At 34.7% G+C, this 24,013-nt stretch overlaps 1 protein-coding gene across 1 annotated transcript in view; it reads right to left on the bottom strand.

Annotated features, from left to right (window-relative positions):
- Window positions 1-937: 937 nt before the first annotated feature.
- Window positions 938-24,013, bottom strand: part of TGS1 (trimethylguanosine synthase 1) — a 58,103-nt gene continuing 35,027 nt past the window's right edge. The window contains exons 11-13 of the mRNA XM_069099946.1: window positions 23,065-23,281; window positions 20,716-20,794; window positions 938-1,693 (exon numbers count right to left, since the gene is read on the bottom strand). Coding sequence (XP_068956047.1) covers window positions 1,535-1,693; window positions 20,716-20,794; window positions 23,065-23,281 — 455 coding nt within the window. The 3' untranslated portion in view covers window positions 938-1,534. The remainder of the gene's footprint in view (window positions 1,694-20,715; window positions 20,795-23,064; window positions 23,282-24,013) is intronic.

Here is a 24,013-nt window from a genome sequence, read left to right as displayed (position 1 = left end):
ATTGGAATGAGTTCCTTGGAAGTAGGCACTATTTTTTGCCATCCTTCATTTCCCCAGTGATTAGCACAATGCCTGGCACATAGTAGGCTTGACTCTCCTCGTCCAAATTCCCGTATTCTTTCAAGGAGACCTTATCACCCATACTCATAGCTTTGATTTCATTCTTGACCCCTTACCTCACAAAGCCAACGTGCTGCCAAATTTTGTCAGTTTTAACTTTTACAACATCTTCTATGTCCCCATTCTCAGAACTACCACCCTGGTTTGGGCCCTCATCGCTCCTGGACTTTTGTAATAAACAGCTCTCTAATTATCTTGCCTTTCTTCCCACTTCATGGCTGTTACCTCCAGAACAAAACATAAAGACCTCTATTTGGAATCTAAAGCTCTTTACAAACTGCTAATGTCCTACCTTTTTTGTCTACTCTTCATGTACTTTATGGAGAGTTACACTACACTACACTACAGGTACACTAGCCCACTTGTTCTTGTATATGAAACTCTCTCTTGACTCTTAGGCCTGGAATTCTTTTCTTCACCTCCATGTTATTTTTCTGAATTTTGTCCAGAACTCAGTTGAAATCCCACCTTCTATAAGTGGTCTTTCTGTTTTTGTGTGCATATTCATATTTATCTTGTATGTACTATTATGTCTTCTCCATTATAATCAGCTACCTAACTCCAGAGACTAATAATTTTGGTCTCCCCATAAATTGTCATAAAGCCTGGCATTTGTAAGCTATTTATAAATGCTTGACGACTGAGCATCATTTACTTATTTACCATGTAATAACTGCTTTTATTATTCTCTGCTGTGATATTTTACAAACAATTCATTGCCTGTTATTACTTCTTCTTTGGTTACTTATTTTTTATGAAGACCAAAATTTCTTTCTGCCATTTATTTTACCACAAGAAATCAACAGAAAAGAACAACTGCTCTGATGTTGTTTTATTTTATAATTGGAACGTGTTTGAAAAGTTGACATTGAAATATTAGAATATAACAATATTACTTCCATCATTTAAAATGTTCTCCCCTCACCCCCCAAAATTTTACACTTTATCCAATTGACTTAAAGATAATTTTTACTTGCTTTCGGTCAGCTTGACACAATTTAAATTAATAATAAAACATGTTTTTTCTGTTCAAAGTAATTAGCACCCCCCCTTAAAAAAAAACCCTGCAGTAACAACAACAAAAAATCAGCTTTTTAACACTGCATTTAAAATACTGTTTAAAAAAATTAAGAGGCTGCTAAACAAAAGTAGACAAAAAAGCTTAAACATAAACTGTAAGTATGTCTGTGAAGCACACAAGGCAAAATTGACCTTTTATGTTAAGAAGTTCAATATTTCAATGAATTCTCAGTATTTACTAAGTTATTTTGTCTCAAAATTAGTAATGATAACTGCTCTAAAACAGTCAAGCCCTATTTTATATGCTAAAAAGAGACTCTTGGTTGCCAAATAGAGGTCATGATGGATAGAAGAATAAAATGGAAGTCTTCTGGCATGAATGATAATCTAGTTACTACTCTGTGTTTCCTTCTTTTAAGTCATTTTTAGTTGGTATTTCAGATGCTGTTCTTCGGATCAAGTCACCAAAATAAGCTGTGATTGTCTTCAATTTATTGTTAAGAAAATTTTGTTCTATTTCAACTTGTCCTCCAGGTCCAGCTAAAGATGCTACCTAAAAAGACAACAGAAGAAACACATATGTAAATTGGAGTTTCAAAACAATTGTTTTGTTCATAGTACTTGCAAAATAGAAAGAAACTGGTTCTTTATTCACGCCCTTAAAAAGAGCATGTCCAATCCTCACTGATGTTTCTTAATAATTAAAGATTACTAATGAAAAGATTGTGAAACAAAATAATGCTGCAAAGTAATGGGTAAAGTTTTGGTGAGTCATTCTGTTAAAGAACATGATATCTACAAGAGCTTAGTGTAATTCTTGCAAGTAAATCACTAAAACATGGCATAGTGAATGTGGCACTAGACTTGGGAGTCAGAAAGAACTGTGTTTAAATCCCTCCATAGATAATGACATGATCTAGGTTATGTCACACAGCTTCCTTGTGCCTCAGTTTTTTCACCTGTAAAAAGAGGGGGTTAGCCTTGATGGCCTCTATGCCATTTTACCAGTTGTTAATGTTCTAAGAAAGAGAACAAGTATTGAACCTATTATTTCATTGGTAAAGGAAATCACCAAGTGAGAAACTTACTCTTACCAATGCAAGTCAATCAGTCAACAAGCATTTATTGAGTGCCTACTATATACCAGGCATGGCAGGATACAAATATAAAGAACTAGAAAAAACTATGTGCAAGTAATTTATACAGCACCTTCTCTGCAAATGTCAAATAACTGCTTAGAATACTGAGAATTTAAGTGATTTTCTCACTGCCACATAGCCAGTATCGGAGGAAGGACCTAAATCAAGCTCTTCCTTGCTTCCATAGCAGCTATTGATCCACTACACCATGACTCTCAAATCATTTGATATTTACGTATAGTTAACAGGTCTATCAATGAAACTATTACAAAACAAATAGGTCCCTGACTCTTTCCGTTGTGACTGACTTCCTACCAGCTGCTCTATTAGATGCATTTCTGGGAGGCTGAGAAATGCTGACCAACTCCTACCAGTGTGCTAAGATTCTCTTTTGACCACTCCAAATTGTAAGATACTATTTATCAATCCTTTACTTACTAGCTTCACTGTGTGCAAGTCCAACCTTTCTGAGGTTCTTTCCTTATCTTTAAAATGGGGATAATACTATCGATCTCTCATATGGTTACTATATAAAGATCAACTGAGGCAATGTATGTAAAGTGCTATGTAAACTTTAATGTATATGTAAATATTAGCTTTTCTCACCATTTATTACATATCTTATCATCTACATAGTAGAATGTTAAGATCCTTGAGGGGTAGATACATGATGCCTCCAATATTTACTTTGTTTGGACTGATGATTTTCATGTATATAAGGAGCTCCAGAGGATTTCCTCACTCAATACATAAGGATAACTGTTTTGCAACATAATAATTTTAGAGATATGCCTGAGGCACAAAAGTTTAAATGACTAGTCCTCGGTCATAAAGCCAAGTGTAAGGGACAGGACTTGAATCCGGGTGGTCCTGACTCCCCAACTCTCTCTGTACTATTCAACACTGCTTTTCACTCTGAACAAAGTACTTAATAAATATTTATGTACCTGGATTATACTTAGCTCCTAAGTAAGGCACAACAGGAGAAAACTGAGTAAATGAATCTTTAAATGTCAGATTGCTGTTTTATGTAAAGCACTTCATAAACCCTTGAGGATTATATAAATATTAACTATTATTACTGTTATTAAAAAAATAAAATAATTGAATGAGAGTATGCTAGTTGAGTAACCATTAGAGGTGTCAGACCTGTAGAAGATTGATAATTTATGGATTTAGCTATTTTGTGCATGGATACGATTTCATTTTTTATTTTAATATGACAAAATAGCAATGCCTGTAAGTTAGCCCTGTGAGTGGACAATGCTGTTGTTGTGAGGTTTGTGTGCCTCCAAATATTTCTCTTACTGGCCTGTCCCAGAGTCTTCTGAATAGATGTCTTGCAGAAGATCCCTGATAAAAATGTTCAATGTGCAGGTCAGCATATCACAATAGCAGAAAGAATGTTAAGGGCATGGGATAACACAGTAAGGAGTCCTGAGCACAAAAGAGATGACAAGAGGGCAATAAGCAACTTCTGAGGTGGGGAAAAAGGAGACAACCTGATGCCAAACATTTCAAAACTTTGCCCCAGGGACGATCTCTGTCTGAGCATGACTGATTATAAACAACAGTACGTACATATTTTCTTCAATTGTGATGGCATAGCATCACTAAATAGAAACAAATGAACCAACTAGAAAAATTGTGGGTGGTTACATTTACAAAGAAATTATGACCTAGTTTGGTTTAGCTCGTTGGTATGACTTTATAATTTTTTTTTTTTGCTTCAACACCTTGCAGAAATTATAACTAAGTACCAACCAACACAAAGACGATGTTAACTTGGACTAAAAATGATCAAGTTAAACAATTTCAATGGGCCACAAATGCCAAGTACCCACAGCAGCAATTGCTAGAAGGTAAAAAAGCTCATTGTACATTACTAATGAGTATGTATTTTAAACCTGTTCAACTTCTTTTACCTCAGGAAGAAAAAAGGCAGTTACAGAAATAGGGAAGTATAACACATAACCCTATGTTATTCTCAGCTTTTCAAAGGTTGTAATTAGTCAGTGAGAGCTGCCAAACAAGAAAGATAATAATGGAAAACAAGTTTTAACTCTAGAGAGAAATAAACATGAAGTGTACAGCAACAACAGTTACAATGCTGTGAAGAAAAAACAGACCCTAAGACAAAAACGTATTTCTTTACCCAATAAAGAATTCGACATTTAAAATGAAACCAGAAATTAAACATAGTTCAGGAGGCTCAATGTGCAAGTGATAAGGAATGTTACATTATTTCTAATTTGGAACTTTTAGGTCAGGTTTTTTTTTCATATGCATATACAGGAAGAAGTTTTCTATCAATTGTTACAAATATTTTTCAAAGGACTACCAGATGAAACTGCTTATAATAATTTCTTAAATTTGTTTCAATAATCCAAATTTCCAAACTCTTCTCTGGATCCAAGTAGATGCTTAAATATTCCAGGTATCCCTGATCTTATCAGTGTGCACTTCCCCCTTCTATCAATCAATTAACCATTTATTAAGCCCCTACTGTGTCCCAAGCACTGTCTTATGGACTAAAGATGCAAATACAAAAGAAGGGGGAAACTTTCTCTACTCTCAAGGAGCTTCTATTTGGGGTGACTGTATTTTGCATAAACATATGAAGAAGAAACACAGGAGGAATTAGAAGGAAAAATTAGGATGAAAAACACTACCAGGAAGAGGTGCATGGGCACTTTGTCTTGAAGGGAGGGATGCCATGAGGCAGAAGTGGGGAGGGAGAATATAGTGAAGGTACAGGGGGCAGACAGTTAATAGGCACTTATTGAAGGTACAGGGGACAGACAGTTAATAGGCACTTATCAAGTACCTACTACATTCTAGGCCCTGGGCTAACGCTGAGGACACCAAGAAAGGCAAAAGATAGTCTTTACTCTTGATAAGCTAAAAATGGGGAAGGCAATAAGTAAATAACTACGTACAAGCTACATATAGGAAACAGTTAGATGAGGAAGAGCACTAGAATAAAGGGAGTGCTGGAGAAGTCTTCCTGTAGAAGGTGGGGTTTCAGCTGAGACTTAAAGGAAGTCAGGAATAAGAGATAAAGAGGGAGAACATTCCAAAAATAAGAGACAGAGAAAACCCACAAAGTTGGGAAATGAAGTGTCTAGAGTGAGGAATAACAAAGATGCCACTGTCACTGAATGGAAAAGTAGGAAGCTTAGGTTGTGAGCTTGGGGGCCTGGGAAATGTATGGCCCTCAATGTTGATAGGGGAGTTTGGCAGGGGGGAGAATTTCTGAGAAAAGATAATAACTGCATAATGCGACATGTTAAGTTAAAGATGGCTACTGGACATCCAGGTTGGGATGTCTGAAAGGCAGTTGGAGATGTGAGATTGGAGGTCAGGAGAGGTTAGGGCTAGTAAAGAGATCTGAGAATAACCAGCATAGAGTTGATGAAGTCACTTATATAAGTATTATAGAGGAAGAAGAAAAGAGGGACTAGGATAAAATCCCTGGGAGATACCCATGTCAAGTGGGTGCAATGATGGTGACAAGTGCTGGGTTTCAGCTTACCTAGTGGTAAGCATTTTGGTAACAAGTCTCTCCAAACTTAGCTAGGATGGTCCTTATGAAGCCTGTTGCTAGGCCCATACTTAAACACTTTCCAGTCCGATTAAGACCTATTGGAGCTTATGCTTTACTGATAGCTTTTGAGGACACAAAAATCACTTCAATACCACGAGGCATCAGACTAGAACCTCCATGGAAATAGGCACTTAAAAATACATCTCTCTTTCTCTTTCTGTCTGGAAGATTATCAACCCAAACAAATTACACCTAGTTTCTAAGATAAACATGGAAATTAGGTCATTTTCAAACATCCAAACAACACACTTTTGTAAGTTGTGTCAGTTTTAGCTGAGAACAGGGCTGAAAATGATATTGAAAGCTGGTGCTCATGGTTACTTAAATGTATTTGAGGAATTACTTTGTTTCCAGTTAGAAAACATTATTCTCAAAATCTAACAGTGAGCACCAGAAAAGCTTACATTTCATTATATAAGAAGGCAATAAACGATACATTCCATATTAAGACAATATTTTAAGAAGTTCAAGAACATTAAGGTTGAGTGGACCAAAAACTATGAAATTAAGTATTACTAGTAAACATTAGTTACTTTTTCCTGGTGGAAGTAGTCCCTCTGGAATGGGGAAACATACATTTATTCTAGACAGTATCAGATACTCCCAACCCCTTAAAAAGGGTAGGGTGGAATAATGACCAGTAGTCATGAACACAGGTCCTTGAGGGAACAGGATTACTCTTCCCTTCATCTAAACAAATCTGGAAAAAATGGAATAATTGAGGAGGAAGGCAGAGGAATATCATCTCACTTAACCCCTCTGAGCATCAAGTTCATCATCTGAAAGCACTATGAAAAGACTTAAAAAGCAATACAAAAATTCAAGGGTAAAATCCTTGGCTGTAAAAACATTACCAGAAACAAATGGTCAGGGTAAAGAGTTTTCCCCTCCCCAGTATCTGCTTGTAAGATATGGGACATATGTAACTAAAGGAAAACAAAAGTTGGAGTTGAGCTTATTTGTTTGTTGACATGAAACTGTATACAAAAGGTAAAAACACACGAGAAAAGCTACAAATGAAGAAAGGAGAGAAATGATGAATGCATACAGAAGGCCACAGGAAAAGGCACGAAATATTGTACTCAGGTTAGGAATGAGTAAAAAGTATCAAATTACAGGAATTTTAGATTTTAATGCTTAAACATGAAGTTTTAGAAGCCTGATTAAAAACATTTTTAATGTCCATGAATCAACGTCTTCACAGGAAAAATAACTGGAAGCTATGTGTCATAAGCATAAAAAAACAAAGAAAAACATTTAAAATACAAGGCTCTCAAATATCCTTGTTAAAAACACATTTCTACTCAACATCATTAATATAATGACCAACTCTGGTCCAGAAGAGATATGGGAATACTCTCCTCCCCCTTTTTTGAAAGATGGGGAAGCTATATGTGTGAAACACTTCATATACACACACAAAATTGGTTTTGCTGAATTGTATTTTAATCATCTTAGTTTCTGCCATAAAGGTATGCTTCATGGGTGGAGTTGGGAGAGATACTGGAAAATGAAAGTGATATAAAAGAAAAGATAACAAAAAAGTAGTGCGAAATTATCCTTGTTTCTTACATAATTGTATGGTCATAGCAGCTCAATTTCAAGCATTATACAAGAAGTTTAGGGCTAAAAGTTTCCATCACTTGTTACCTATATGCACCTCCTTTCCCTATTTCCTCATCTTTAAAATAATAGTAGAGAGAATGTGTCAGCCTTGTTGACTTCCAAGGATTCTTAGCTTTAAATCTATGGGATCTCTGAGATGATCTAGTCCAAATCAATAAAGAATTCTGTTTTAAAGCAAACTTTTACTCTTTACCATATTGCAAGCTATCCTTATCTTTCCTCTGCAGGCTTAACTGACTATGTATTGTTTAGTTCCTTCCCCCTTTTTCCTTTCCTATTTATATTTTAGTGATTTTAAAAATACTTTTTAGTAAGTTGGTGTAAAATCACATTGTCAAACCAACAAGTAACAGTGGTATGCAATAAATTCATTTTAGCCAAAAAATTATTTCCACATCAGTTTGGATTGCATTCTAGAACAAAGGACTGGGGAGCTCACTTAACTGAGTTTTGAGGAAAAAATATTATGCAAATAGAGCAAAAAAATAGTTTTTAGATTTTTTTGAAGGTGGGAATAGCAATTTTTTTTTAAACAAACTGGAACAAAATAAAACACTGAACTTCAGTTTGCTGATGTGATCTAAGTATAGGATACATAAGAGAGAATGAATGCAAGAATTCCATAAAGGAAAGTGAAAGTACTTATAAAAAAGCAGTCTGTAAGTGAAAAGATGATGAGTGAAATAATTTTTGGTTATATAAACAGAAGTGACAGTTTCAAGAAGAGAATAAAAAACTTCTTGCACTTGAATCCTAAATGGATGAGAAAAGTACTATGGTATAAAGGCATTTTACCTATTAGAGACATAAAAAATGGAGTAGAGAAAACTTCATTTCACTGCAGGAGGATCAAAATCAAAATATGTAGAAAAGTAGTTAGAAGCAAATTAGGCCAGAATGAAATGAGTATTTTACACTGTCTACAGATTTTCATCATTGTTACAATACCATCAGAAAAAAAAATCTGAAATAATGGTTATGCTTAGGAATGTACTGTAAAAAAAAAAACACCAAAAGCCAAAACGGAAGCTGAATACTCCTTCCTTTCCAATGTTTCCTTTCCAATATGCAACAATAATTACATAGAAAAAAAAAAGCTGAGGACAGGAATCTCTGATGAATTGTTCTTTGGGACCTGGGACAGGAAATGATCTAGATAACTATTTGATACTGCCTAAGCTGCTGTCGTGGTCCTTTTCATTTCTTTGTTCAAACCTTTCTTCACAGATTAATAAAATGAGGGTATCTCTGAAAGGTTGTGTGAATTGAACTTATTCTCCTTTCTGGCAAAAAGACAATGTCACTAATACACATGGACATCTTCATAGTTCCAAAGAAAGGCCAAATCCTACTTTTCTCTTTATTTTCTATGGGGAAGGATACTGATGCTGAATGATTTCACTGGTCAAAGATTGAGCTTTTCTTTCCCACCAATTCCCTGAACTGGATACCAGGAAAAAAAATGTCTAAAACTTATATAACAAAGTAAGTAAGATCATGAAGAATCCCCTGGCTATTCATGTAGGGATTACAGGCAGCAAAGAAGACTTTGGAGCCTCTCTCATCTCACTAATGTTTTCCTGACACTCTGTTTTAGAAAAAATCCATTTAAGAGCACTTGACTATATGTGAAGAAATTGGGTTTCAATTCTGACATCAAGACTTACTAGCTAAGCACTTCTGAGCTTCATTTCCTCACATGTAAAACAAGTAGGCTGGCACACCATGAGCTATGTAACATCACAATATTTTTAAGCAGGGGTTATTAACTCAAACAGGAATTCTTAACTTTTTTTGGTACCATGGACCCCTTGGCAATACGGTAAAGTCTATGGGTCATTCTGGTAATAAAGTTTTAAATATATACAACAAAATATGCAGGATTGCCTTCATCTAACTATATTTTTAAAAATGGTACAAGTTCATGGTCCTCAGGTCAAGAACTCTTGTCATTCACATGGTATAGGAGAAACATCACTGAACTTGGAATGAAAATATCTTAATTTGAGTACTGACTTTGTTGCTTATTCTGTAACCTTGGGCAAGAAAATTAACTTATCTGATTCCAGTTTCATGATCTATGAAATAAGCATAAAAATACAGTATATGTTCCATGGGGTTGTTGTGAGGATCAACTTACATTAAATATGTATATAAAATGCAATATAAATGACATCTATGACAATAAGTCACCTCCCTTTCTTTCAGAAACAGACTTTGTTTTTTGATTGAGAAATCCTCAAGTCTGTCTCCAATTTGCCCTCCAATCTTCTTGGCATTACCAAACTGCACCTGCCAACTACAATTCTCAGGTGGGCAAATAGCTGTAACAACAAATGAATGAGCTTCTTTTGTATTTTTTTAAGGCAGTGAAAAATCCTAATACTACCTGTAATGAAATCTGTCTAGCCCCATTGTTAAGTTATATAATCATCTGGTTGGACAGAGTCTAGTTCTACAAGTTTGCTGTTTTTTAAAAATATGCTTAGGAAGCAAAGAAGTAAGGTATAAAGAAATAAGAGATCAGTATGGGATTTTAACACAGTGGCTGAATCCTGAAAAGGGTGGGGGCCACTCCTTTGGGAGGGTGAAGGAAAAACAGAAAGGGGATTGTGATATATAGATCAATTACTGATGGGGTTCACAACATGAATATGATTTCTTAATCATATTCTTAATTTCAGTGAGGGCTCCTCATCAGGGAATGGCTGAACAAACTATGGCACATGAATATTATGGAGTATCTTATCACTGCACCACAAGAAATGACAAATATGAAGAATTCAGAGAAATTTGGGAAGATGTGTTTTAACTGATGCTTCAATTACATTCAAGTATAACTAGGAGAACAGTTTGCCTGATGAGCACAATGATGGAAAAGAAAACAACTCAGAATTCAGAGCTCTTATGTAGCATCCAATCCTGTTATCAGTTATTTCCTACTTCTTGGCAGAACTGGTGAAATGTAGGAGCACAGTGGAGCAATTTACAATAGTAAATACTCAGATTTTTTCCTTGTTTTGCTGGATTGTATTCATTTAGTATAATGTAGGATTTTATTAGGGTTGAGGAGAAACTATTGGGAAAAAATATAAAATAAGAGAGCACTAATAAAATTTAAAAAAGAAAAAAAAGTTTAGATGTATTCTATACCAAATATACTGTAAGAAGTCAATGAGCTGATGGAGCAGAAAATTAAAATACATAACATTAAAACATGATATGTCAAGAAACATTTCATGTGCAGTATTATTTTTTAAAAGTTTCTATCACCTAATCAATTTTAAAAGTTAATCTTTCTTATGGATAAGATTCTATAACCCATATTTGATCAGAGAAATAAAACTCCGCTCATTCTTTCTTCACTTCTTACAATTCCATAGGCTGGTCCTGGGATTGTCTATAGAAACCAGTGATTTATAGGACTTACCATCCAAATGAATGACATTTTGGTCACATCATAAGAGTAATGCAAAGGCCAACTATATATCTCAGTATTGTACAAGCCTTTGTTTATTAATGCAACAATTTACAGGGAACTAATACTTCCATTAAAAAAAAGAAAGCAAAACCTTTTTGCACCTTTACCATAGTCTGAAGATTTTAAAAAATGGCCAGAACTTTTCATATTTTATGCAGAAGAAAAAAATGTCCCAAATGTAAATGTTTAAAGTATGTTTTATATTATGAGTATTATTACTTAAGTAAAGAATACTAGTTTGAGAAAACAAATTCTTTTCAATTAAAGAATTTTCACTTAAGATTTTATGTAGTTACTACCTTTTTCTAGCCACTTTTCCATGGTGGGCTGTCTTCTACAGCAATCTTAGAATATTAGAAGGTCATGCCTGGGAGGCTACCCCTAGGGAGAGGAAGTATATCTGGTAGTTTCCTATTTGAAATAATTCTTAAAATAGCTTCCTCTTTAAACTAATTATTTTTGCTACCTAGGCACTAAGATGAGTGTTTCTTCACATTAAGCATCTAAGAAGCTTAATTACTGAGGGGCAGAACAGTCAGTACTAGAGCAAACAATCAGATGATTTGGGGGAGGGGACTGAAAGAAGGCTTAAAGCCAATTCCTCTTCGACCCTCAAAGAACTCTGAAGGACTTGGAAGAGGCATTAAGAATTACAGCAAATTCTAATCATTCATGGTAGTTATGTTCTATTGAGTCACTGTGAACTCTGAACCATTGCTTCTTCTAGGGGAAATACAATGTTAAGTTTCTGTGAGCCTTTGGTCACAACATTTACATTAGAAGTTTCCGGAGTGGCCTCATGTACAGATTGGTAAACTTCCTCTTCCTTTTTCTGGATGTACCATATTATTGACTCACTAACATTGAATCCATGGCTAAAAGTACTGTAATTCATGTCTGGGTGAAGTTTATCTAACACATGTATTTTCCCTATAAGACACATTACTGTCTTCTTGTGCTCTGGGACACTAGACAGCAGTATAGCAGTATGCATGGGGCCATTTTAAAAAGTGAAATCACCAACAAAATCATAAAACATGAAAACTATGGCACTAAATAGATCATGAAAATAACAATAATTTACAGTACATGAAAGTTGAAAAAGATAGCAAAGCATCACTATGTTTGACTTCAGCTAGATGTTGGCTGATTCAAATTTTCTGCCCCTCTGAGCATGTCTACAAACGACCATGAAAGTGGTGCAAGCATTCATTTTTGGGATACAAATAAATCTTAGTGAGGAGATAAATCTGCAAATACAAAATCTGAGAATAATAAGGTCTGACTTTATTTAGTCCAGAACCTTCACTTTACAGATGAGGAAACTGAGCCCCAGAGAAGCTTAGCAAGTAACCCAAGGTAACAGAGAATAAATAGCTCATTTCTATTCTTACTGAAAATGAAGCTGAAAGCAGTTTTATGAAATGAAACCCAGATCTCATGTATCCAGAAACCATTAGGATTAGAAGGGTTTTTAAAACTACTTTGTTATACTCCTTTATTTTTCAAAGGAAAAGCTTCAGTTAGTTTCAGAGCAGGGACTACAAATCCATATTTCCTATCCAGTGTTCTTTGGCCAGGTTATTGAAATCTGACCAAGGATCACTTAGGAGCACTGACCCCTCAGTTCTACTTGGAAGCCCTCTTGATGCGAAACTGACCTACCCTCTTCTATGTCTAGATTAAGTTTTCCTGAATGTTTGTGATGTGTACAAAGCACATAACACCCTCAAAATTTGATTCATGTTGATTTGTTTTTTTAACCTATCTTTTTTCTGCATGGTTATCTCCATATCACAAAACCATTTTGTGGGGATTAAGTAGCCACGCTCTCCTATACTAAGTAAATAACATTTATCTAGAAGCTTTATGGGCAATGTGAGAACTTTTTCAAATATGAACTGAGCTTTCCAATACAAGTTCATTTGAGAGGTGTGTGTGTGTGTGTGTGTGTGTGTGTGTGTGTGTGTGTGTGTAGCCATATGGGATGGCCAATACACGAGTACTTTGCTTGACTGTGTGTTTTTAACAGAGGCTGTTTTTTTCTCAAAGGGGAATGGGGAAGGTGGGAGACAAGGTATTTTTGATTGAAAAAGTTTCAAAATTAAACACATGCAAGAGATTAATAAGGCAAGAGATTATTTTAACAAAATATCAAGTTACACTGTCATAGTTTAAAATGTACCAATTTTGTAGCAATTTAGCTATAGAATTTACTGGGCACAGTTCATTGCAAAGAATAAATTACTTAAGTCTTAGCAATATATGTTCTTATTGAAACTTTAACATTTGAATTACAACATTTAGAAACGAAACCAAATAATACCATTGTTTTGCTTTTTTAAAAAAGATGCTGCAGAAAAAATCTGTTTAGCCTAAAATTATATCAGAAACATGGGAGATAAGAGAAGCTGAAGTTTTACACTGTAATCCATGACTTTAAAATGTGATAAAACAAATTGTTTTGAATAATGTTTTGGCAAAGAATAATCTCTATTTACTCTAAATCCTAAAATAACTCCTATAGATTTATTAGAAGTTACCATACCAACACCATATAGTAAAAAGCTAATGCAGAATTTATCTTTTAGGGGATGGTCAGAGATTAGGATGGTCTATGATACTTGAAAATAATGGAGACAGAATTCATTCCTAAATGTAATGTTCTGTTAAGATAAAAAACTGAACATGGTAGGTTGCTATTTATGAAATCAGGGAAATGGACTCAGTAAGTCATCTGGAAGCAGTTTTGTTCCTCCCCTTTTCCTTCCCATTATCCAATGCACTTAGATACTACCCCTATAACAGAGCCCACTTTCCAGCATCGACTTTTTCTGTACAGCTGACTTTTTCCTACCAAAACTTCTGGCTGCAGGCTGGTACTAGGCTCATCTAGAGAGAAAGTTCTTTTTCTAGAGCAAAAAGTCTTTTTTTAGAATATTTTAAATATGCTTGATCTTTGGCAAATTCTGTAACATCTTAGCCCCATTCTGAAATAGATTTAGGTCATAGGACATAAAAAGAAATGTTGTAATTATAATACAAATAACTGATATTTGGACATCACAAGTAAATTATCATATTCTGGTGGCTTCAAAAAATCTCATTTTACATTTGGATCATAATATAGCAAAATGTACATTTGCTAGTACAAAAAGTAATTATCAACTTTGTTTTCTTAGGCAGTACTTAGTACAATACTTAGATAATATTGGGAATGCCTGGCCACTAATGTTTCTGGACTTAAAAAAATCATCTTGAGTTCTCAAAAGCAGATACCTAGAATTTGGATCTTAAAGATTAAAGACTACATACATATGAGTACATATGTGCAAAGTACTTCAGATCAAAGGTTTCCTTCAACATTTATTTTGGTTACTTAAAATATAAAATAAAATAGCAGTGAAAGGAACAAAGCTTTGTATTTTTCCTAAATCCATCACAGATTTAGTTTTAAAATCTCAAGATTTTTTATGGTTTTTAACGGAGTCTAATATAAAGACTGGAATGCAAGCAAGGGTTTAAGTAAAGCCACATGGTATTAAACATTTTGATAGGAATAGGATATGCATTCCAACAGAGATTTTCTCGGCACTCCAATGTAGAAATCCCACCCAAATATTACTATACAATGGGAATTTGTCCCACAGTCTGGGGATCCCCATTTAGATACATATTTAAATTGAAGGCCATGAGTTTGACCTAAATGTAGTGAAAACTTTTCTCTATCAATGTTAAAGAAAGACTAATTTTGCTGCTATTTAGCAATTATGATCTGAGATGTTTTTGGTTAAATATTAGTCCCACCATTCACATCAGAGGTGTGTAATGCTGTTCCATGTCCGATAAATTTTTCTGACTTATTTTAGTTCCAGCTACCACTTCCAGGTCTAAGCAATGTCTGAATATATCAACAGTGGAAAGTTTAAAACAGGCGATTAGGAAAACAGGTAAAGGAAAGTAAGAAAATAAAATATGAATGGGGGAAGGAGTAAATAATGGTAAATAGTCTTTGGTGCCACACAGTGGTATCAGGGCTAAAGGTGGCCTCCTTTCATCTGGCACACAGAGCATAATACTAGGAGTTAGATAATATCTGCTTGGGCTCTATTACTTCCTTTGGGGAAATCATAACACTTTTCTGTTTCTCAGTTTCTTATTTAGTAGATAAGTATATTTCTTAGAGAAGCTGTAGTCTTGAGAGAAGACAACAGAAACAAAGTAAAATCAACCAAACAAAAACATTATTTCCCTGATATATTTCTCTACTGGAAATATGATTGTTGGTTAGAAATTAGGATTAGGTTACAAATTATGCACTTAATTCATTTTTAAATCAGGTCAGAATTTTCACCATAGAAAAAATGGCTAAGTATTAACTCATAATGAGGCTGAAATAGAATCAAAGAGCTCAGAGCTAGAAGGAAACCAAAACCCAGAAACATTAAATGGCCCGAGGTCATACAAGTAGTTAACAGACTCTCACCCTAGTACTTCTGCCACTACTCTCAGTTTGAGGAACAAGGCGCACATGAAGTAGAAAAATGAGGAGGATTTCCGCTCACTGTCCTGTATCTTAACACACACTCAAATAGTTTATTTTTAGCATTCTATCTCCTCCTCTACTATATGCCAATGCTAACTTGACACTCAATTCTATCTAAAATTTTTAATGGTTTCACATTATCTACCTTTTATTCCTTCCCTTTAATCAAAACTCCTCTCAGCTATATAAAAACAATATAACTGAATTAATATGCCAGTAATAGATGAGTGGTTGACAGTCACTTAGTTTTTCCAAAGTTAGTTGTAGTTTAAAGAGGATACTCAGCAAATCAAATGAATCTCTCTCTGATTATGAGAATTTCAGAAGGCATAATTCCATGTGGAGACTGTCCTTGGGTCAGTTCTTTTAAGTTGTTCCTACTTTTCAGGGTCCTTTCTTGTCCTCTAGTCTAGAACCTACAGAACCTCTAAAATTCTTGCCTTCCTTGTTGATGGGAGCAGTTGATAGGGCCATTCCTAAGTGGGTTAAGACCAGAGTATGTGAACCTTAACCTATACATTTTTACATACAATGCCGTTCCAATATGCTAGTTCTGGTAAAAATATTAAATATTACGGATCTGAGAAGTGTTAAGATTAAGGAACGGCCATTTTTTTTTCAAAAAAAAAATAGATATCTAACTTTTAACAGTAACTAAGAAAACAAGTTAAAATGTTTCCATTACATTTTCAAAGTAGATACCAACACACACACACGCATATATACATATACACTCATGTGTGTGTACATACATACATACAGACATACATATATACACATAAATCTCCCTTGAAAGTGTAATGGAAACATTCTAACTTTTTTGGCAATTACTGTCAAAAGTTAAATATCTGTTTTTTGAAAAAGATGGCACACACATAAACACACCCCCTTTTCTCAACTACACCTGCCTAATTAGGTACACTAGACTTAAGCATGACCTGTGCAGAATAAATGACTATTGTTACTGTTTCTGACCAAGGATCGCACTATATGACAAGCTGATGTCTTCTGAATATTGGGGTAAAGAAGAAGAAATATGATTTTGCTTGCGTGGGTAGGTAGAGAGACCTATCACTTTTTATAAAATGATTTTTATGCATAAATCCATTCCAAATTTTAAATAGATGCAAAACAACTTTAGTATACAAGACATTTCAAAACTGGAAGCTGCCTATGTTTTCTTCAATAGCAAAGGCAATGATAATTTTGTGGCTTATCTTTTTCACTTCTATTGGTTTATTTTACACAGCTTTTTGTTCTCTACTCACAAGTAAAGCTATAATAGATAGTACTTTCAGCACATTTATCTGAAATTTATATATGACAAAGCGAAAACTAAAATAAAGACAAATACTCTCTTTTTGGTTGGCACTGAAAAAGAAACAATTTGCCTAATGAGGTTAGTGTGTTCTGGTGTATTAAACATGTAAGTTGAGGAAAAAATAATAGGAATGCTCTTCATTGAAGCTAGTTTATAATTTGTATTTCATTTTCTTTTATTCATGGAATTAGAAAGCAAATATACTTAGGTGAAGGCAAGACAGATTTTTCTTGACTAGTTTGACTTTTGAGCATATTTTAATTTTATGATCGATTTTAACTAATGGGGTTTGGAAGTGGACAAATTAAAAAAACAATTCTAAAATATCAAAAGGTATGAAATTCAACATAATTTATAAAGCAGTTGGTATGTCATCTATGCAACCACTGACATCTTTTTTTTTTGGGGGGGGGGACGGGGAAAGCAGAGTCAAAATTTCTAATTGAATAATACTTGAACAAGTATTTACTTTCACCCACCCTCCTAATATTTTACTAGTATTGTGACTCCCTCTAGAGGCAGAAAATGTAAGATCTTTTACATGCAAAAACAAATGGTTTTACTTCCAACAGAACTAGTAATTCAAGTAAAGGCATATTACTATTTATGTTAACTCTTCCTCCCAAATACAAAGAAAAGCTGAAATCATTTATTTAAAAATAATTTTTCAATGTTTAGTACTATTTTAATGGTCAAGTACTACAACGAATAGATTTGCTAGAGTTAACCTGGTATTCAAGTTAGTTTATGTATCTGCCACAGCAAAACAGCACGGCAGACATATTTAGCAACATTTATATAACCTCTTCCCAGGTTATTTAATGTGTTGAGGAGTGAAATACATGGGATATACAAATCACTCAATGAATAGGATATCTTATCTTGAAAGATGCCTAATGAAATATTCAATAATTCCAGACCAACAAAATTATTAGTGCATTGTACAAGTATAGGATTTTGTTAGTAGCACAGAACATATATTGTTAGGTAAGATCATCTGGAACTCTTACTTAGATTAAGCTTCACCATTATATTTTTCTTTAAATTTTGCACAGCATTTTGATGCTCACAGACTACTGAACTGAAAATATCTTTAAACTTCGGCTAGCTATGACCTTATGTAGCTCTCTTAACTCCTTTCAACTCCAGAAAAGAATATTTATTGGAAATGTCACAAAAAAGATTCCTGACCAGTTATAAGACTGACTAGATCAGTAGATGAGGGATTCTTGACCTTGTGTGTCACAGAAGTCTCTGGCAGTCTAGTGAAGTCTATGGACCTCTTCTCAAAATAATGGATTTAAATGCATAAAATATATAGAATCACAAAGAAAACAAATTATATAGAAAGATGTTTTCACCATCCAACTTCACAGATCTTCCTCCCTACCCCCTGAAGCACATATATGAACCCCCTGAAGATCCATGGACTCTAAGCCTAGAAAGTCTCCAAGGGCCCTTTCCAGTTCTAAGATTCTGTCTGAGGAAGAAGGTTTTTCCTTAGGGAAGGACAATCTCCTCACAGGCAAGTTCTATACAATAGTCATAATACTGACATTTAGCTAGCCCTCAGAAATTTACAAAATGCTTTATCTATAAACACCTCATTTTAATTTTTAAAACCTTATGATATAAAGATAGTTATTGTTATCATCCATATTTTACAAACGAAGAACTGAGCCTCAGCAAGATGACTTGTCCAGTTACACTGCTTTTAAGTGTCAGATGAAGGATTTGAATTCTTGTCTCTCCTGATTCCAAGTTCAGCATCCTTTCCACTATACCACAATCTATGAACAATTAAGCAATAATCATTTATTAAGCAGCTAATAGGTGCCAGGCACTGTGATAGGCACAGCAGATACAAATATAATCAGTGATAAGATCCCTACTCTGAAGAGCTCATTTTCCAGAAAAGGAAAACAATAAAAAGCATGTAAATAAACAGTATTTATACACAAGGTAGTTTGATAAGGCATCATCTGGGAAGGGGACTGAACTGAGAAAAGCTTCGTGTAGAAGGTGCTGCTTAAACCTGTCTTGAAGAAAGGGATTATATTAAGTGGTGGTGAAGAGAGAACACACCTGAGGTGTGAGGTACAACAGTACAAATGCATGGAGGTAGAATATGGAATGCAATGTGGGAGGAACAGAGAAGGAAAGCTGAACAGCAATGTAAGATGAAGAACTGTGTACCATGAGACTGGAGAAATAGTTGGGGAATGGCTGATAGGACTTTAAAAGCTAAACAGATAAATTTATATTTGATTCTAGGGGCAATAGAAAATCACTGAAACTGAGTAAGGGAAGGATATGGTCAGATCTGTACTCAAGGAAAATCATTTTGGCAGTATTGTGGAGGATGAACCTGAGGGAAGTAGACCAGTTATGAGGCCAATGCTATAATCTAGGTATGAAGTGATAAGGGCCTGAACTAAGTTGACAACTGTGTGAAGAGACAGAAGGGATCAGATTTGAGAGATGTTATGGAGTTAGAAAGGGCAAAATCTAGCAACTGATTTTATACATAAAAAAAAAGGAGAGTAAGGTCTTGAGAACAATACCAAATTACAAATTGGGAAGACTGTTTAAGACTGGTGGTGCTTTAGACATAATAAAAGAAGAGAAGAGGGGCTAGGAGAAAGGTAAGTTGTCTTTAGTCATGTTGAGTGTGAAGTATTTCTGGGAAGCCCTATCTGAAATGTTCAATAGGGAAACTGATATGAGACTGAAGTTCAGGGAAGACAGTAAGATTAGCTATAAAGATCTTGAAGCATCTGACCTAGAGACAATAGTTAATTCAACCCATGGGAGTTACTGGAGTCACTGAGAGTGAATAAAGAGTAGGGGACGGAGGACAAAGACTTAGTAGTTAAGGTCTATGATCTGGATTAGGAACCACAAAAAGAAACTAAAAAATAAATAGATAAGTAGGAGAACCGGGACAGAGAAGTGTCAAGAAAGCTGAGAAAGAAGTGTCCAGCAAAGATGGTCAACACTGTCAAATACAGCATATGTATTCCATCCAGATGCTATTTCCAACTACATTTAATGTGATAGGGTAACTTTTTTTCTGAGACTTCAACCCATGAAAATTTTAGCTGAGGAAAGAAAGAAGGGTATAGAAACCTAAGAGAGTTTTCTTTTTGAGTTTCTCTGAAAAAGCAAAGTATATGATGGAGGGGATATGAAAATTAAATTCAGTCTGTCAGTAAATTTCCCCTTTAGGCTTCTGGACAGGTCAACATTACATTATGCTGGTATACATATAAACTCAAGGTTTAAAACAAACCAAGCCTTTTTGCTCAAGCTTTAAAGAACTTAAGCACATCTAATAATGACTTAAGCAAACTGCAGGCACACAATCCCTAAAACATCATTACAAAGTCATCTCACTGCCATACCTTTTTCTTCTACCCACATTTTCACAGATGTGTTGTCTGTAATTTGATTCTTGAGTTCAAATGCATCAAACTTTTATTACATGGAAGCTACATGCATGGTACAGTACTGTCCTAAAGAATGGAATTTTTTTTCTTCTTCCAACAATATTTATTAAATACCTACAATCCAGGGGCAACCAATGAAGATTTAAATTTATCTCATCAGTAAAAATGAGGGAGTTGGGCTTGATGATTTGCAAGGTTCCTTCTGGCCCGAAATCTCATCAACCTGTGTTACATATTTACCTTTTAACAAAGTAAGTATGTAAGACTCACTACAACTATGGATCTACAAAGTTTAGCAGGGAAAGTAGAGAGAATACCATTTTAATGATAATCAATGTACCTGTGAAACTAAATCAATAGTTAAACCAGAGGGAGGCTTATCAATAATTCCTTAATCATAACGTACCTGGTCAATATCAGCATTTCTTGGGAGGAAATATACAATATTGTTAGTGATCATCCGGGACAGCCTGAAAATTTCAAATGTTTGAAATAAGTTAAGGAAAAATAACTGATAGCTGTTAATTTCTACTAAATGATACTTAATTTAGCTAGTTAAAAGATGGTCTCCAATCTAGGATGTAAAATGCTTTTATTCTGAAATTTAACAATAAATGATAACCATGAATAAAGTAAAATCCTTACTATAGAAGCAGCTATCTCATGTTAAAAATGAAAATCCCTTCCAAACCATCAGCATATTTGCTCATGTCCCTAGATGAATTCAAATAAATTTTTAGTTTTATAACACCACCCATAGATTGACATCAGAGGAAGTTGCAGCCCAGTGGGCAACTGCTGGCACTAGAACTGGAGACTTGCCTATAACATATACTCCTTATGTGACTTGGGGAATGTTCCTCAACCTTTAATCCCCAGGAAATTAGTTAGAGAGAAGGTTCTAGCTGCCTATACCAATGAAATCACATGTCTACTTCAAAAGAAGAAAACAAGAAAAAGAGGAAAAAAGTTAATAATGCTTCTTTACAGTTTACAAAACACCTCTTTTATTTGATAATGCTTACAAATAATTACTTCAATGGACTCTATCATGCAGCTGAGTAGATAGTATAACCATTCCTATATCAACAGGCAGTGTAACTTACTAGAGAGAATGCTGGACTTGGGAGTCAAGAGATGTGGGTTCTTATTATGCATCTGACATTTCAAACCTGTGTGACAATGGGCAAGTCAGAGCTTCTTAGAATCTCAATTTCCTCATCTGTAAAGGGGATAATAAAACTTGTAACTATCTACCTCATAAGGTTACTGTTATGACATTGTAAACCTTCTAGGGTTATGCAAATGTGACTAGTATTTCTAATTATTTTTTATTATTGTAAGACAGCTAAGGCACAGAAAGGTTAAGTAAGTGCTTTGTGCCAAACAAATTCCGCTATGTTAAACTGTATTTTTTTTTAATCTTGGAGTTTTATTTTTTTGGGGGAGGAGAGGGAGATGATATGACAACACCCACCACATCCTTAATTACTTATGTTAAAATTAAATATCACATCATATATTAAAATACTTAAATATTAAAAATACCTAAATAGTGCAAAACCATTACATAGGATTTAGTTATCAATATGGCACTAGAATAATTTATTTAACTGGACTGTAGAAAATGTGAAATTATTTATAAATCTAAAATCATAATTTAGCATATGTCCCAATCAATATTAATGTTTAAGAATGGAGACAGGGGATTATAGGTAAAGAGAATTGGCTCTGGAGTAAAAGACCTTGGGTTCTAGTCCCATCTCTGAAGCTCACTACTGATGCCTGCTCCCTGTGTGACTGTGGGAATATAACATGAGCTTCCCAGGCCTCAGTTTCTCATTAGTAGAATGAGGGGGAGGCAGGAAGGTGGGGTGGATTAGAAGGTCTTGAAAGATCCCTTCCATAAATGACTAACAGTGACTGACTGCTCATTGTCTAGGTGGAATAAAAGTTATTCTCATAAAGCAAAAAAAAAAAAAAGAAAAAAAAAAAGTTTACCTGTTTCATAGGATAACAGATTTTGAACTGGAAGGGGTCCTTCAAGGATACCTAATTTACCTTCCTCATTTCACAGATGAGGAAACTGATGCCCAGAAAGTTTAAGTGACTTGTCCCTGGTCACCCAGGGAACAGGTGGTGGCTGAACCAAGGACCCCTGACTCTAAACCCAGTCCTTCTCAAAGGGAGCTTGCTGTTATATCAAACAAGTACAAAGCAGGTGAGTCATACTGGGTTTTTTTGAGTCTACATGACACTGAAGCATAGCTGTCTAGATTCTCTTGGCAGATACCAAGGGAAGCCAGAATTCCAAAAGACAGGGCCCTTGAGGCTCTGGTTTAAATTTGCCAAAGGTGAGGCATATCACCAACAAATAAGTACAATGAAAAAAATTTGGAGCTAAAGGACCTGGTTTGAAATCATAGCTCTGACCCTCACTATGTGTAATCTTTCTGGCTTCAATGTTTTCATTTATAAATTGAAGGGACTGGATTAGAGAAACACTGAGATTCTTTTCAGCTCAAAATTTATGCTGCTATGAGCTGGCAGTATCAATAGCTTCAAAAAGTCAATTACTGCTTCATTTGTTCCATTTATTTGGGACAAAAAACAAAACCAAAAAACTCCCCAAAGAGGTAGACAACAGATATCACACAGAAAATCTGACACCCTTCTCCCAACGCAACTTGGCAATAAAATACAACATTTACCACCATTTGTAAGTTAAATCACAACAAGGACTTAGAAAGGATATCCATCTGGAGACATCATGGTTCTAATATCAAAGGTTTCTGCAGTAGCATAGTCAGGCCCTCCCCAAGGAGGGCTGAGGAATACAACATCTGCCTTTAAATCTGAGGCCAACAGCATGAAGTCTCCACAGATGAACTCTATCTTATCTGCTACTCCATATACTTCTGCATTGTTGTGAGCAAGATCAATTTTAGTTGGATCAATATCAATGGCAATCACTGGAAAAAGATAAAAAAGGAAAATGAGTCAATTTTATGTGCTTTTTGAGATGACATTTTATCTCTGCAATGATCTGAATCAATCCTTTAAAGAATCCTTAATAGAAGGAAAGAAAACTATGCCCATGATTAGGTTATCCAGTTACATATACCAAAGATGCAGATTTAACTGAAACACTTACAATTTTAATTGTGACCAGCGAGGCTAGATTGAAGACCTTTTTATAACATTTTGATGACAGGAAGTTTGGGGATAGAGATTAGGTATCAAAAGAATAATGAATAATGATATTAATCTGTGATATTCAATATTCTAGCTGTCCAGAATGGTAACTAAATATATTTCTCACTATATTTTTCTGAAACAAGTTACTTTCATGGTAATCAGAGTAAATCACAAGTAAGCTATAAAAAAGCATATTAAAAGAATAGTTGGACTGAAAAGGAAATTAGAAATAGGCTTGGTGTTTTAAAACTTTTTATCCAGATTTTTGCAAAAGCACATGGCAATGGTATTTATAAAATCCTACCTACTCAGGGATGATTTACACATCTGCCTCTATTTGAATTTGTAAAGAAAAGGATGCATATACAAATTCATTTTTCTATCACATGTATCAATTTACATGTATTTACTGTATCTATCAAGAACATGCAATGTGTTGAGTAACAAGCATTTATCATTGCCATGGAATCAAAGATATCTATTACACTCAGAGCCCATAATGTTGA

Source organism: Petaurus breviceps, unplaced genomic scaffold (genome assembly GCF_028583685.1).
Source record: "Petaurus breviceps papuanus isolate PSGF00001 unplaced genomic scaffold, PetGlider_PUasm1.0 38, whole genome shotgun sequence".
NCBI lineage: Eukaryota > Metazoa > Chordata > Mammalia > Diprotodontia > Petauridae > Petaurus > Petaurus breviceps.
Note: the sequence above shows the minus strand (reverse complement) of the source record. Positions and strands in the feature narration are given on the sequence as shown.